The 16941-nt window shown below is 38.4% G+C and overlaps 1 protein-coding gene across 2 annotated transcripts in view; it reads left to right on the forward strand.

Moving 5' to 3' along the window:
• The first annotated feature begins 193 nt into the window (after nucleotides 1-193).
• LOC123504914 (proteasome activator complex subunit 4-like) overlaps nucleotides 194-16941 on the forward strand; it is a 56295-nt gene continuing 39547 nt past the window's right edge. The window contains exons 1-4 of one of the 2 annotated variants that reach the window (XM_045255830.1): nucleotides 194-823; nucleotides 4011-4151; nucleotides 5741-5857; nucleotides 14416-14469. In XM_045255830.1, the coding sequence (XP_045111765.1) occupies nucleotides 633-823; nucleotides 4011-4151; nucleotides 5741-5857; nucleotides 14416-14469 (503 nt within the window). In that variant the 5' untranslated portion in view covers nucleotides 194-632. The remainder of the gene's footprint in view (nucleotides 824-4010; nucleotides 4152-5740; nucleotides 5858-14415; nucleotides 14470-16941) is intronic. The other variant, XM_045255831.1, reaches the window with a different exon arrangement.

Genomic DNA, 16941 nt, shown 5'->3' on the forward strand with positions numbered 1-16941 from the left:
AACCAAACTTTGAATTGTGCTGTTTATCTTGTATCTCAGTGACTTACAAGTTATCGCTTCTCGACAGCAATTATTTCTGAAGCAGTGATGCATATATACCTAAAAGCGATGAACACACACCTAAGTGACGGGTAAAGTCAACATCTTGCAGGTTGAGGTAGTAGTGTAGCAGTAACTTGCATAGTTCGCTAACGCACTGCTATCCCGCACTGTATTGTCAAAGTCCGTTAATTTGTATCATGTGCGTTGAGCAAATCATTATCCAACATTGCAGGATTCGCAATTAATCTTGACCAACCTGTGTTCCTCGCTCACTTGTCGGGAACACGTATGAGAGGAATACCTGGGCCGAGCAAGGTGGCGGCCGGTGGCATCGCGGTGACGCAGCGGAGCAGTCTATGCTAGGCAGGGTTGAGACGAGGTTTTCCGTCATTGGTGTACCGAGAGCAGCTGGGCCAGGTGGAGCCAGCTAACAATACTGTCTTGTGCAGCTCCAAACATCATGGCACAACTCCTGTGACAAAAATCGTGGTGAAAGCTGCAGCTCACCCCTGACTGACACTGTGGTGCCGCCTGGAGGTGCTGGGGGCGAGGGCCTGGCAGCTGTAGTGCCTCGCAGGCCGTCGGGGAACATGGAGGAATCATCTTCACTGGGGTTTAAACCCCAAAAACAAGTTGTTTACAACAAACTTTTGCCGTACAAAGAACATCTTGACAGTGAAATTCTTGAACAAATTCGTGAAATCAAAGAAAATTTATCCAAAGCCTTGATCCTCGGGGACATCAGGCCAGGCTGTGTGCACTGGGTGGCCAAACTGTCCAGGTGAGTCTAATAATTGATACCAACAAGTTTTTTTGCAGTATAGTCTGGTTTGCGTTTCAGTCTTGTTTTATCATCCTCCCTTATGATTGGGTCATATAGTTAGAATAGGGCTAGCCTCTCAGCTGATTTAGGATGCCTTACACATCTCAGCAATAAATCGTTAGCCATACTGTAGACGGATTATGAAAGGATTAAGCAGGTTATTCCTGCATCACCAACAACTGGGACTGCCTGTTGCACCTGCACAAGGCTGGCACTGTTATGTAGCACTGATTCCCATTATCCACAATGGTGGCTGCCTGCTCCATTTTTAGAAGATTGACATTCTTATGTAGCAGTAAATATTTTTAGAAGATACAGATCCTGGTTATGAATTACATAAATTTGTTTAACTTTTCTCACCCAAACTTTAATGTGTATCCATATTATAGAAAGATATTTACAATGAATACTTTCTTAGTGCTTGTAATGATGAGCTGCATCCTCACTAATTTACCCAAGTACCCATATCCAACACAGCAATTCTTGTTACATCATGAAAAAATGTGTTGGAGGATATCATTTCCATAGCCAACAAAAAGTTTCCTACTTGCTTGCAGGAAAAAGTCACAAGGAAGCAAACCTTACTAGGAACAATTTGTGATTATATGATGAGGATGTATTTTGATTCTGATGATGTCCCCATGTATGGGGACCACAGATTGTAGAGGAATTCGCTGCAGGACTTAGCCCTGTTAATGGGCCAAATATTTAGAATTAGTATATAATGTATTGTGTACTTGTAAGTGTATCTTTAAGTACTGATGACGAGGTCGCTGTGCGACTGATACAGGATAACCTAGATGGGCCCTGGTGGCCCTTTGTTATCCTATTATTTATGTTATGTTATGTTATGGTATAAGTTTCTTCATTGCCAATTGGCTATTGCATGAGGCTTACAAATTTTTGTCACCATAATACATGTTTTGTTCTGTGAATCAGTTGATTTTATCTTTATTTATTTATTTTTTATGAAAACATTTCCATTTTGTCTCTCACCTTCCTCACCAAGAGTCTTATGATATCCACTGCATTTTTATAACATCAGCGTAATGTGCTCGAATCTAAACAGTAGGTGATGTTGACAACCAACCCTTTAGAAAGTAAATATTTCATTAAGAAAAGCCACAGAACACCTTACTTCTTATATATCTGAAATTTCTGATTGGGGCAAAGCAAACTTAGTATTGTTCAATGCTTCAAAATCTCAATTCTTCCATATGTCAACTCAATATGTACAACCTTCACAATAACTGTCCCCTCTTCAATAACAGTCAACTGTTCACCTCTTCTACACTGAAAATCCTTGGTCTGTCCTTACTTATAATCTAAACTGGAAGCTTCATTCTCATCTGTAGATAAAACTGCTTCTATGAAATTAAATGTTGTGAATTGTCTCCACCAGTTTTACTTACACCTCCAGCTGCATACTCTGTACAGGGGTTTTATTTGTTCATGTATAGTGTTAGAAGCAGTTCAGAGAAGAGCAACTAGGATGATACCAGCATTAAAGCGCCTGGAGTATAGAGATAGATTAAAGGAATTAAACATGTTTTCATTTGAGAGGAGATGTATAAGAGGGGATATGATAGAGTTATTTAAAATGTTCTCAGATACAAACTACATAGATGTGAGATCTTTCTTTACCTTAGAGGAGGGAAATAGGACTAGAAATCATGGCAGGAAGATTAGAAAGCAAGGCTGCAGGTTAGATATAAGAAAATATTTCTTTAGTCATAGGGTGGTAGACTTCTGGAATGCATTGCCAGAGACGGTTGTAAATAGCACTAGTTTGACAATGTTTAAAACAGATTAGATAAGCACTTAAATTTATTAGATTTATAATTATGTATAGCACTGCATGATAGTTTTTATAAGAAATTTACTATAGTTAAATAAGACATGATCCCCATGTATGGGGACCACAAATTGTAGAGAATTTCGCTGCAGGACTTAGCCCTGTTAATGGGCCAAATATTTAGAATTAGTATATAATGTATTGTGTACTTGTAAGTGTATCTTTAAGTACTGATGACGAGGTCGCTGTGCGACTGATACAGGATAACCTAGATGGGCCCTGGTGGCCCTTTGTTATCCTATTATTTTATGTTATGTTATGAGTATGCTTCATGTGTAAGGGGAATTCCACTCATACAGCTCTTTTTGTCTTATTAACTCCCCTTCTCTCTCTCTCTCTCTCTCTCTCTCTCTCTCTCTCTCTCTCTCTCTCTCTCTCTCTCTCTCTCTCTCTCTCTCTCTGCTGCAATGTTGCATCTCTTGTTATATCTATGCCTATTTCTTCAGATTTTGTTAAGATCAAGCAAGAAGGAAATATTTGGGTAGGGAGAGGAGGGTATTCATACAGGCCTGGTCACCCCACTATAGGCAGGATATCAACATGTTAGAAGCAGTTCAGAGAAGAGCAACTAGGATGATACCAGCTTTGAAGCGCCTGGAGTATAGAGATAGATTAAAGGAATTAAACATGTTTTCATTTGAGAGGAGATGTATAAGAGGGGATATGATAGAGTTATTTAAAATGTTCTCAGATACAAACTACATAGATGTGAGATCTTTCTTTACCTTAGAGGAGGAAGTAGGACTAGAAATCATGGCAGGAAGATTAGAAAGCAAGGCTGCAGGTTAGATATAAGAAAATATTTCTTTAGTCATAGGGTGGTAGACTTCTGGAATGCATTGCCAGAGACGGTTGTAAATAACACTAGTTTGACAATGTTTAAAAACAGATTAGATAAGCACTTAAATTTATTAGATTTATAATTATGTATAGCTGCTTGATAGTTTTATAAGAAATTTACTATAGTTAAACAAGACATGATCCCCATGTATGGGGACCACAAATTGTAGAGGATTTCGCTGCAGGACTTACCCCTGTTAATGGGCCAAATATTTAGAACTAGTATATAATGTATTGTGTACTTGTAAGTGTATCTTTAAGTACTGATGACGAGGTCGCTGTGCGACTGATACAGGATAACCTAGATGGGCCCTGGTGGCCCTTTGTTATCCTATTATTTATGTTATGTTATGTTATGTTATCTTTCATGTCTCCTGGGAGATACCTCTGGAGGGAGTGAGGCATCAGAATTAAGTGATATTAACAAAATGAATTCCTTTTTTATTTCAGATTTGTAAAGCTTTATGGAATATGCTTCTCCAAAGAGGACCATATGAAGTTGGTGAAGCTCATGTACGAGCTTGCTGTCAGTCTCAACCAAGAGTTCTGGATCATGGCAAAGTTTGCACAGATGCTGACAGTCCTTCTCAAGTGAGATTTTTATTGTTCATTTTGTTCAGTTATCATCCATTTGAGAGCACCATTGTGGTACAGGCTATAGCAGTAACAAGTGTGGAGTGTGTGATGGAGTGGTGTCCTGCTGGCTCTCCTTGCTGGAGTAGGGTTTTGTTCTTTATTTTGTCAGCTTGAGTTTGAATTTAAACTAACCTTTCCCAGTGTTTATTTAATCCACGTGTTAAATTACCACATTGAATAGGTAAGATGGGTGGTATGCATAAGGTTGACTTAGTACAGTGGTATCTTGAATTACAGGTTTAATTCTTGCCATGACAGGGCTGGCATCTCAATTTTCACATAACTCAAAGCAATTTTCCTCTTAGAAATTCATTGAGATGTCATTAATCTGTTATAACCTCTCCCCATAAAACATCCCTATTTTTTATGTGTTTTTAGATTATATAAGAGAATACACTTATAAAGTACAAATATTGTATAAAAGATAATAAAACAAAACAAAAGAGAATGTATACAGATAAATTGGTTTTATAAAGTACATTTACTTTGCAGATTGGAGGTGTCTTCCACAGGAATTTACCCTCCACATCTTGCCATCCAGTCCCCTTTTCACTTGGGACAGTTGATTAGTACAAAGTCATACAAAAATGGTCTCCCACAGGAGAATGGCTATTCTAATAATTGCAGAAGAGCTTATTGATGAACCTGTACTGGATGCTGTAGACATCATTCATAGAAAAATAAGGTTTTAAGTAGATAAGAGAAGGAGAAAGAAGAACAGAGACAGCAGAGTCCCGTGAGAGATTTATTTTAACATTGTTTCTCCCCACAAGGTGTAAGTGTGGGTGGAGGAGGTGGGCAGAAATGGGAAGTGTTAGACAGAAGAAACTTGGTTAAATAACTTTTCTAAAAGCACAACATGCTGGCACAACACAAAATGTTTTCAAGGTGGAGAGGGGGGAAAAAAAAATTAACTGAACGTGTTGAACCAAACAACGGTGGCGTACCTGGAACTATATTGTAACTCAAATTTTGGCTTGCAAGTCAAAGCAAAAAAGTGATAGTGACATCTTAGATTACTCATAAGACAAAGTGCTCATAACTCAAAATTCCACTGTAGCTACATGAATTATTTTTTTTTATTGTACTGATTGCTGTAGATGCATTGCTTAGTTTTATTTATTAATTATAATTTTTAAATTCTCTTTTGATGTATTAGTATAGTCCATAAGACTCCTTTTTGCCAGAGGGTGAAGGGGTGGAGGATATGTGTGAATGTGTGGTGCTTTGTCTGGGCTATGCCATGCAGGATTGCTGGCCTGGTATAGTGTAGACAGGCAGAGATGGTTTCATGTGAGTGTAGTGTTATGAGGGAGTGTGAGAGAAGGGGCTACAGATTAGAGAGAGAGAGAGAGAGAGAGCATGTGGTTTGAGTTAGTCCCAAAGATAGATAGGATTAGGCAGTCGTTTTGTATATACAGTTATGTATTTCCCATTTCTTCTATTGTGAACTATTTTTCTGATAATGAACTTACTGTATCAGCTAAACTTTAGTATTAGGGGAGAGCTAACCAGAGACACTGACTGCATTATTGTGTTTCCAGGAAGAAAGAACTGCTCAGTCCAGATGAGCTTGTGCTAGAGTGGCGTCCTCTGTATGACTTGTACAATAGTTTGTTCTACAACTCCTACAATACCATTGGGATGCTGATGCTTCCATCGTAAGTAATTCTCTGTGTTCCTAGGTTCTTTGTTGATGTACTGATATATTGAACTTTTGAGGGTTTGATGAGCTAACTTCACTCGTCCTTGTGGTATACTGTAGAGCAGGGGTTCTCAACATGGAGTTTGCGAACCCTCAGGGGTTCACAAAATAGATTTCCTGGGGTACTTAGATTGCTGATCTAATAGTATCATTTGCAGTATCATTGCACATTAAGTTAATGTGCAGTGTTAAATTAACATATTCTCTTTGATGTCAGATTACTGGGGGTTCTGGTATATTGTTTTATAACTCATGGGGTTCTTAATGAGAAAATAGTTGAAAACCCCTGCTGTTGAGGTTAGCATGCTCAACTCCCAGCTGACAAGATTGGTATTAAGATCCTTGGCTGGGCAGAGACAATTTGAGCAGTCACTGATTCTAGGATTGCAAGTGACTTTGAGCTAAACTTTATCTGTTGTAACTAATTAGGTTAGCCATCCTCTGAATGCCAGGTATCTAAGTTATTTAGGAAATTGATAGGAAAATTTTGCCATGCCATAGATACTTGAAATCATCCTTTCACTTGTGTGTGGCCACTACCCTGGGACGTAGGCTTCCTGCCAGTCCTCCCCTACCCCACAAGGCCTACTCCACAAGTAGCAGTGTGTGGATGCATGAATAGGCTGAATTTAGTTTTTGTCTGGCCTCCTTAAAGGATCCATGTCATGCTGTGTGAGACAAGTCCCTAGCACCTTTACTGGCTTTGATCCGAGTAACATCAATGTTCTTGCAATAATAGAGATTATAATATGTGCAGTGGGAACAAATGTTTTAGTGTCAAAGATATATAAGAGGTTCTTCAATTCTGAGAACATGGCCGGGCTTTATTTTGCAGCTCTTCTACCTTTCTGAAGGCCATCATCACAATATATTTTCGTCTGTATAGCAGACATGTAAGAATGAGGAAGGCATGAATTGCTCTGTGGCACCTATTGCCTCTACATTGTCAAATATCTTCAAAAATTTTTTTGTGAAGAATGGCCAAGAAATTTGTTTACATGATTAGGCATGTCCTTAACTGCCCAAGATAATCAGAGAAAAAACTGAAAATCCCCACTTCTAATGGTAAGTTTTGGTTTAGAATTATCAACACTTGTGGTTTGATGAATAAAGAGGTAGGTCCACCATGCTAAACTCACTGGAGTGGCATAGATTAAAAAATTGATTAGGCTCACTGAACTCAGAGGAGTGGCACAGGTTCTAGAATAAACCCTTAGTCATAATACTGAATACTGATGTCTTTAAGTTTATTTTCCGACATCATAATTGATGAATAAAGTACACCGTAATTCAAGAGACGGGGCATGTCTTGTTTAGAGATATTCTTCCAGGCTGTTTCTGTTTTGCTCTAGCATTGCATAGATTTGGTGAGAAGTGCCAGAGATGTAGACATTCTCAAGAATTACATATATAATTAGTGCACAGCCTGTAAGGAAACCAGTCCAGACTCTTGGTTCTTGAATGTGGCTCAAATGGAGTAACCATTGCACTCTGGGTGTAAATAATAGTGTTATTGTGGTAGTATTGGTAATAATAACATTAATAACAATAATAACAAAAGCAAGGCAACATCTACTTATGAAAAGGGCTAGCTGAGACAAGATGCTTGCATGTACTCTCTCTCTCTCTCTCTCTCTCTCTCTCTCTCTCTCTCTCTCTCTCTCTCTCTCTCTCTCTCTCTCTCTCTCTCTCTCTCTCTCTCTCTCTCTCTCTCTCTCTCTCTCTCTCTCTAACACACACACACACACACACACACAACGCAGTAGTGTAGTGGTTAGCACTTCGACTCACAATCGAGAGGGCCGGGTTCGAGTCCCGGTAAGCGGCGAGGCAAATGGGCAAGCCTCTTAATGTGTAGTCCCTGTTCACCTAGCAGTAAATAGGTACGGGATGTAACTCGAGGGGTTGTGGCCTCGCTTTCCCAGTGTGTGGAGTGTGTGTTGTGGTGTCAGTCCTACCTGAAGATTGGTCTATGAGCTCTGAGCTCGCTCCGTAATGGGAAAGACTGCTGTGACCAACAGGCAACTGTGGTGGTGAATTACACACACACACACACACACACACACACACACACACACACACACACACACACACACACACACACACACACACACACACACACACACAAGAATGCAACTTCCAACCCTGGAAAACAGAAGAGAAAGGGGAGACCTGATAGCAATATACAGAGTGATGATTGGCATGGAAAAAATGGATAGGGAAGATCTGTGTATGTGGAATGGAAGAATGTCGAGAGGGCATGGGAAAAAACTAAAATGGCCACTTATAGGAGAGATGTGAAAAAATATAGCTTCCCTCATAGAAGGGTGGAAGCATGGAATAGTTTAGACGTGGAAGTGGTCAACGCAAGGAATATTCATGATTTTAAGAAAAAGCTGGACATTAATAGATATGGAGATGGGACAACACGAGCATAGCTCTTTTCCCGTATATTACAATTAGGTAAATACAATTAGGTAAATACATACACACACACACACACACACACACACACACACACACACACATAGAGAGTATGGCATACTACAACATAGAGAGGGATGAGTGGATGCTATCTACCTGGACTTGAGAAAGGCCTTTGATAAAGTACCACACAATAGACTGATGTGGAAACTAAAGATGACTGGAGGAGTAAATGATAAACTAGCAAAATGGATGGAAAATTACTTAATGGGAAGAGAAATGAGAACAGTGGTGAGAAGAAGGAAGTCCGAGTGGAAGAAGGTAACCAGTGGAGTTCCACAAGGGTCAGTGCTGGGTCCCATCATGTTTTTGATTTATGTTAATGATATGCCAGTAGGAATTGACAGTTATATGAACATGTTTGCGGACGATACTAAAATTATGAGGAGAGTAAAGAATGTGGAAGATTGTAACAAGTTACAGGAAGATCTTGATAAAATATATGAGTGGAGTAAAGAGTGGCAGATGGAATTTAATATAGACAAGACCCATGTTATGAAAATGGGAAGAAGTAGATACAGACCAAACTGGGATTACAGACTGGGTGATGAGAAAATTAAAGAGACCAATGAGGAGAAAGACTTAGGAGTAACCGTGCAAAACACTTTGTCACCGGAGAAACACATTAACAAGATTTTTTTGAAAACATACAACATGCTTCAAAATATTGGCCTTGCATTCCACTACCTAGATGAAGGAATGATGAAGAAGATATTATGTACCTTAATAAGACCCCAGCTAGAATATGCAGCATGTGTCTGGTCATCGCATATGAAGAAAAATGTGAAGAAGGTAGAAAGGGTACAAAGGCTGGCAACAAGGATGGTACCAGGACTCAGGAGTTAGACTATGAGGAAAGACTGAGGAAGCTGGGGATGACCACATTAGAAGAGAGAAGAACAAGAGGAGACATGATAACTATGTATAAATTGGTGAACAAGATTGACATACTGGATAGAGAGTTGATAAAGGTGACCACAAGTAATCATCTCCGAGGACATGGAAAAAAGCTAATAAAGGACATCTGTCTAAATGACGTGAGAAAATACAGTTTCCCGCATCGTAGCATTGATAAGTGGAATAAACTGAGCAGTCATGTCGTTGACGGTGTGTGTCAATCAGATGAAGAGAGATATGACAGGAATGGACAAGGAGACAGGACACAGAGAGCTTAGCTCGGGCCCTGTAATACACAAATAGGTAAATACACACACACACACACACACACACACACACACACACACACACACACACACACACACACACACACACACACACACACACCAGTAGCTCAGTGGTTAGAGCGCTGGCTTCAAAGCCAGAGGACCGGGTTCGATTCGGCCGGGTGGAGATATTTGGGTGTGTCTCCTCACGTAGCCCTGTTCACCTAGCAGTGAGTAGGTACGGGATGTAAATCAAGGAGTTGTGACCTTGTTGTCCTGGTGTGTGGTGTGTGCCTGGTTTCATGCCTATCCCAAGATCGGAAATAATGAGCTCTGAGCTCGTTCGTAGGGTAACGCCTGGCTGTCTCTCATAGACTGCAGCAGATCAAACAGTGAATTACACACACACACACACACACACACACACACACACACACACACACACACACACACACACACACACACACACACACACACACACACACACACACACACACACACACACACACACACACACACACTGGGCTCACAACTGAAACTGGGCTCTCTCTCTCTCTCTCTCTCTCTCTCTCTCTCTCTCACACACACACACACACACACACACACACACACACACACACACACACACACACACACACACACACACACACACACACAGTTAGCACACTCGGCTCACAACCGAGAAGGCCTGGGTTCGAGTCCCGGGCATGGAAAGGCAAATCGGTGAGCCTCTTAATGTATAGCCTCTGTTCACCTAGCACCAGGTAGATGTGGAATGTAATTCGAGAGATTATGGCCTCACTGTCCTGGTGTGTGGAGTATGGTGTAGTCTCAGTCATACCCGAAGATCAGTCTATGAGCTCTGAGCTTGCTCCTTAATGGGGAAGGCTGGCTAGGTGACCATCAGGTGACTATGAATGAACACACACACACACACACACACACACACACACACACACTCGAAAAAGACATTGTCGAAAAATGTAAGGAGCAACAAATATTGTTCTATAGATTCATAAATGGAAAAATTAGGCAAAAAGAAACAATAGAAAGGTTAAAAGGAGAGAACGGGATGGTGGAAGACCCAAAAAGTATGGCAGAACTATTAAATAAAAAATTCCAGGAGGTCTTTACTAAGGAATCCAAATTTGAGAGGCCACAGAGTAATAGAGAGACAATCTATATGAAAGAGATTAAAGTAACCAAGCTTGAAAGAAAAGAGTTAATGAAGGAACTGGATGAAGAGAAGGCAATGGGACCAGATGAAGTCTCAGGCATAATACTTAAAGAATGTAGGGAAGAACTAGCAAGTCCTATATATAACATCATAAAATGCTCAATAGAAAATGGAACAGTACCAGTAGAATGGAAAAGAGCTGAGGTGGTTCCATATATAAGAGCGGAAGGAAGGAAGAACCTTTAAATTACAGACTGGTATCACTAACTAGTGTAATATGCAAAATGTGTGAAAGAATAATAAAGAAACAATGGATCAAATTCCTTGAAGACAACAAATTAATATCAAATAGCCAATTTGGTTTTAGAAAAAGACGGTCTTGTGTAACTAATTGATTGAGTTTCTATTCTAGAATAGTTGATAAGAGTACAAGAGAGAGAGGGATGGGTTGACTGTATTTATTTGGATTTAAAAAAGATGTTTGACAAAGTGCCACATGCAAGATTACTATGGAAGTTAGAGGAGAAGGGTGGCTTAAAAGGAAGCACATTGAGATGGATAGAAAATCATTTGAGGGGGAGAGAAATAAGGACGGTAGTTAAAGATATGAAGTCCAAGTGGAGAGCAGTAGAAAGCGGAGTGCCACATGGATCAGTATTGGCATCAATACTTTTCCTCATTTATATTAACGACATGCCAGAAGGAGTGAACAGCTACACAAATCTGTTTGCAGATGATACGAAACTGTGCAGAGTTATAAAGCAAAAGGAGGATTGTGAAATACTGCAAGAAGACCTAAATAAGATCTGGGAATGGAGTAAGAAGTGGGAAATGGAATTCAATGTGAACAAAAGCCATGTCATGGAAATGGGAAAGAGTGAAAGACGACCTGTGGGAATCTATAAGATGGGAGATGGAGTAGAACTGGAGAAAGTTAAAAAGGAAAAGGACTTAGGAGTGACGATGGAAGAAAACAATCAACCAGTAAGCCATATTGATAGAATTTTTGGAGAAACATAATTTGCTAAGGAATATTGGAGTAGCATTTCACTACATGGACAAAGAAATGATGAAGAAATTGATAAGTACTATAATAAGACCCAGATTGGAATATGCAGGAGTAGTGTGGACCCCTCATAAAAATAAACACATAAGGAAATTGGAGAGGCTACAAAAAATAGCTACAAGAATGGTTCCAGAATTTGAAGGGGATGACATATGAGGAGAGACTAAAAAAGGCTATGGATCTACCAACACTGGAACAAAGAAGGGAGAGAGTAGACCTGATACAAGTTTATAAATTGATCAATGGAATGGACCAAGTGGATAATGAGAAACTGATCCTGAGAGAAGAATATGACATCCGAAGCACAAGATCGCACAGTAAAAAGCTGAGAAAAGGAAGATGTCTGAGAGATATTAAAAAATATAGTTTCCCGCAGAGATGTATTGAGACGTGGAACAGTTTAAATGAAGAAGTAGTGTCTGCAACAAGTGTGCATACTTTTAAAGTAAGATTGGATAAGTGTAGATATGTAGACGGGGCCACACGAGCATAAAGCCCAGTCCCTGTAAAACTACAACTAGGTAAATACACACACACATACACATACACATACACACACACAGTTTCATGTCTCATCCTCTAGTGGAGGGAGGACCAATCCTTAAGAATGCACCTTGGATTAACTCTATAAATCAGTGAAATAAACAATACAAAATTACAAGTTAAAGAGAGAAAACTAATGTTAGTCTGAGAGAGACGCTCACATTTTGCTTACATTTAGTCTTATTACCAGATTTTATTTAGTTCTTTCTTTTATTTGGTTTACTTTACTTTGTTTTCATTTTATTTGATTCTACTGCACATTATTGTTGCCATTATAGTTGATGTCTACATTTGCCGTAATGCCAAAAGGATTTCAGAAATCATGTACATTAGAAGCCAATGATTGGTTTAATAATGACTTCTGAACTGTACATACAGAACTATCTTTTGTGAACATGTTAAGAAAACAAATACATCATCTTGTGAAGTAATGGTATTTCTAAGTGATTTGCCAATAAAATTCTAAATTGCAGTGTAGGTAAGTGATATGCTGAAAAAGAAATTTGAATGATTTTGCATGAGTTTAATGCTGAGTTCCTACAAAAGCTGATTAAATGGCTCACATGATTTGATTATTATAGTACTATGATTTTTTTTGTCGGTAGACATTTTTGATTGTGCATAGGTGTCTGTTTTGCCATTTAGCTGCTGTAAATACAAGTGGTTGCCTTTGTATAGTCTTCTTCCTCTGTAATTTGATGTAGGTGTTGCAAGATCCAACTTTTTGCCTAATCATTGATCATGCATTGAATTTTTTGCTGAGTTTGAAGAATTTTCAAACCAGTGATCTGTCCCAACCTTGAGCCATTATTGTGTAAGAAGTAATGTGAATATTGAATGGCTACTGTGTAAAATATATTTTTACTTTTACATGTGCAATATATTCTTATTTGCATCTAAGTTTTATTTTTTATTTGAATTATATCATACAGGGGTACTTGAGTTTCACTTTATTCAAGTTACATATTTGTCTTGAGTTTTCACTTATTGAATATTCCCTATGCCAAGTTTTGGGCACTTTGTTAACAAGTTGCAATGTGACCATTTGTGAACTGATGGAGTTAGCAAAGTGCTTGTAATCATCATGCTTTGGTAAGTGGGTGTCTGTGCTGACATTTGAAAAGTGTTGTCACATCATGACCATTTTGTTGAGCTACTTGTTGATGCTGTGGAAAGGAAGGCTGCAAGAAGCAAGACCATACAGTATTGGTGTGTGGTTGGCCATGTGTTGCATTAGTATGAAATAGCCATGTGTGGTGAGTGGTGTGGTCATGTTAATGGTCAAAACAACAACAACCAGTTGTTTCCTCAGAAAGAAATGGGAAATGAAATTGTGATGACACATGGGAAGAGAGGATGGGGAAGAAAATTTTTCCTCATTGTCAAGTAAAGAACAGAAAATGTCAGAAAGCTGCAAGGAATTCTGATTTGATGTGCTCTCTTGAATTTGGCCAAACTCTTTTTAAAGGGGAAATCAGGAGAGAAACTTCCTGTTTTTGTACTAAATTTTATATGCATGGTTTGACCATGAACATTACCAAGCCATCTCTGTCTGTGTGGCTGTTTCACTTTGCACCAGCACTTCATGGCCATCACCTAGCACCAACATTAAGACACTGTAGCTCATAATGATATGAAATTCATGTACACAAGAAACAGACTCTTGAGTAAGTGACATGGTTTGTGGGTTTCCTTTAAGCTCCCAGACATGAAACTCAAGTAACCCCTGTACTAGCAAATTTCTTTGGTGATGGATATGACTACTGAACTGAAGTAATGCACATTTGTTTTAGTGGATCACATTCTTTATTTTTGAAGTGACTCAAAGTAAAAACTACTTCAGTGTTTAGGATTCAATAATGGTTTGCTTGACAAGTAGTTCATGACAGTGATTCAAATCATGTAAAGAAAAAAAAACTGCTGTAGTTTATAAAAAAAAGATCAAAATTCTTTAGTGGCAGTGATGGTGCACCATGTATCACTGGCCACCTATTATCCATCTGACCAAGGTTAAGTGCAGACAGAATTTATGTGTGAGATGCGCTCCCTCTCTTAGAGCCCACCGTCATGACTCCTTTCAGGCACACCCGGAGGGACACCAGTCGTTTGTTTAGCCGTAGGAGGGGATTTTCATCGTAAGTCAAGCTCACTGGTCTCACTTACATTGTTCTTAATATTTCTATAGGCCTGTCTTTTATCATAATTTTCCTCAGTTAACTTAACAATAATTTATTTGATCTTGAGTATACAGTCTCTCTCTCACAGTCTCTCTCTCTCTCTCTCTCTCTCTCTCTCTCTCTCTCTCTCTCTCTCTCTCTCTCTCTCTCTCTCTCTCTCTCTCTCTCTCTCTCTCTCTCTCTCTCTCTCTCTCTCTGCATAAGCTTGGGAATAAAAGTAAGGTTTCTGCCGGACAGTGGGTTGAATGAAAATAATATGGTAATCATCATATTGTAGAATAGTTAATATGTACAATACTTCATTATTTCTGTGTTCTGTCTCTGCTCTCTCTCTCTCTCTCTCTCTCTCTCTCTCTCTCTCTCTCTCTCTCTCTCTCTCTCTCTCTCTCTCTCTCTCTCTCTCTCTCTCTCTCTCTCTCTCTCTCATTCTGTACTTTACCTAAGTTCCAATATCTGAGTTTTAAGTAATTGCTGGTAGTTTTCATTTAAGTTTTACTGTTTATATTAATCTAGTTTTTGCTATTTTGCTATGGGTAAATACATTCTACCTGTACATTGATGAGACAGATATTTATTTTCTTACATGCTTTCATTTATAGTAATTCAGCAACAGTCAATAACACTTCTTATAAAAAAAAATGATACATTATCATCCTAAGACAGTTTATTAATCACAAATGTCTTTCAAATTGCTTATAGAAGAGCTATAAGGATAAGTAAGCAGCAGTAGTTACTTTCCATACATCAGTTACCAAACTCTAAATTGGTGGTGCTTTCTAATGAAGATAATAGGCAAATAAATAAACATTGTGAAACATGAGGATAAGTAGTAACTGATAACTAAATGGGTGTTTTCTAATGAATGTAATATGTCAATAAATAAACATTGTGAAGGATTGGGATAAGTAGCAGCTAATAATTATGTTTATGAATTTCAAGACACGTGGCAGTCCCTTTAAGAAAGATGTCACCCTTGTATGTAGTGTGGATGATGAACTTTACTGTTTCACTCATCCTTTTTACTTTCAGCTGCGAGTAATTACATTCTGTTCAATAATTTGCCACTCATCATGTGGTAATATTGCTTGTATAACAAGGAACTGGAACAGATGCACAAAATTTTAGCAGTGATGTACACTTGTAGAAGTTTAAGAGAGGAACAATTTTAAAGTGGTCATGAATATGAATAGTGCAGTCATTGATGCATTGATAGTGTGGATTCAGAGCCATAGAAAGACAAAGTAAGATTATAGAGTTGTTATTTAATGTTATGTATGCATTTAATTAATCTACTGAAAGATTATAGACCTTTTATTCATTAATTATGAGATTGCTCAGAAAGAAGAGGATAAAAATAAACAACTGAATGGAACGGAATGTACAATTCTAAAAAAGAACTGCCATTTTGAATGTGCATATGGTCAGTCATAAAATACCAAGGTCAAGGTCACACTATTTCCTTTAACTGTCCTTTTAACGGGAGAGAAGCAGTGTTCTGTTGTACACGCAACTCAGAGTTTGGAGCTAACTACAGTATAACAGTTCTTACGCAGGTCATTTATATTTTCTGTAGCCTTGAATTCAAATGAAAGTGCCCTGTTGTGCATGAATATATTAAATTGCTAATTGCATTCATATTCCCTTAGTTATATGTATATCTCATTACACTTTGGTATATATATGTAGAACTATATAATTACTTCTATGTCATTCATATTGTAATAAATTTTTACCCTTGATAGAATGTCAGTATTTGGAAATGTCAGTATTTTCCACTGACTTAGGTTGTCACGTATCTTCTTTCATTGATATACCTTGGTGACAAGACCAGCTATTCTTAATGACTTTGAGCAGCCACTGCAACACCTTATTTCCTGTATTCTTGACATGATATGCCTTACATTGTAGGTATTTTTTTAATCACTAACTCTGATACTTGTGAATAATTAACTTTCTTTGGACTACCGTCCATTGCCTTATTTCCATATTTTGCCATTACGTTCTTTCTTTGGGCTTCGTAAGATGAAAGTGATGACGATGCTTTTGATTCAATGCATCTATTACTCTAATTTCAATAGAATGAATAATTCTATGTCAGATAAACATCTTTGTGCATAGTGCTTAACCCAAGTGATTGGCATTGCATTGGTGCATACTATATATTTTCTATACACTTTTCTAAACCTAAAGCTCAGAGACGTTATGGATAAGGTAAGTATCTCTCAGATGATACTGTTACATTCCATTGCTTCAAACCCATTTTCTTTTTATTTCACCATAATCATGACATTATTTGTAATTCTCCAAAAATACTTTCATGAATTTGTTAAAATCTCACCAACTTTGCTTTCCATCATGACTTAGGGATACGCTGGAGATACATCTCCTCTACCTTTCCTTTTTTGTTCCCTGCAGATGGCACCATTGTCA

The sequence above is a fragment of the Portunus trituberculatus genome, chromosome 17, assembly GCF_017591435.1.
Source record: "Portunus trituberculatus isolate SZX2019 chromosome 17, ASM1759143v1, whole genome shotgun sequence".
NCBI lineage: Eukaryota > Metazoa > Arthropoda > Malacostraca > Decapoda > Portunidae > Portunus > Portunus trituberculatus.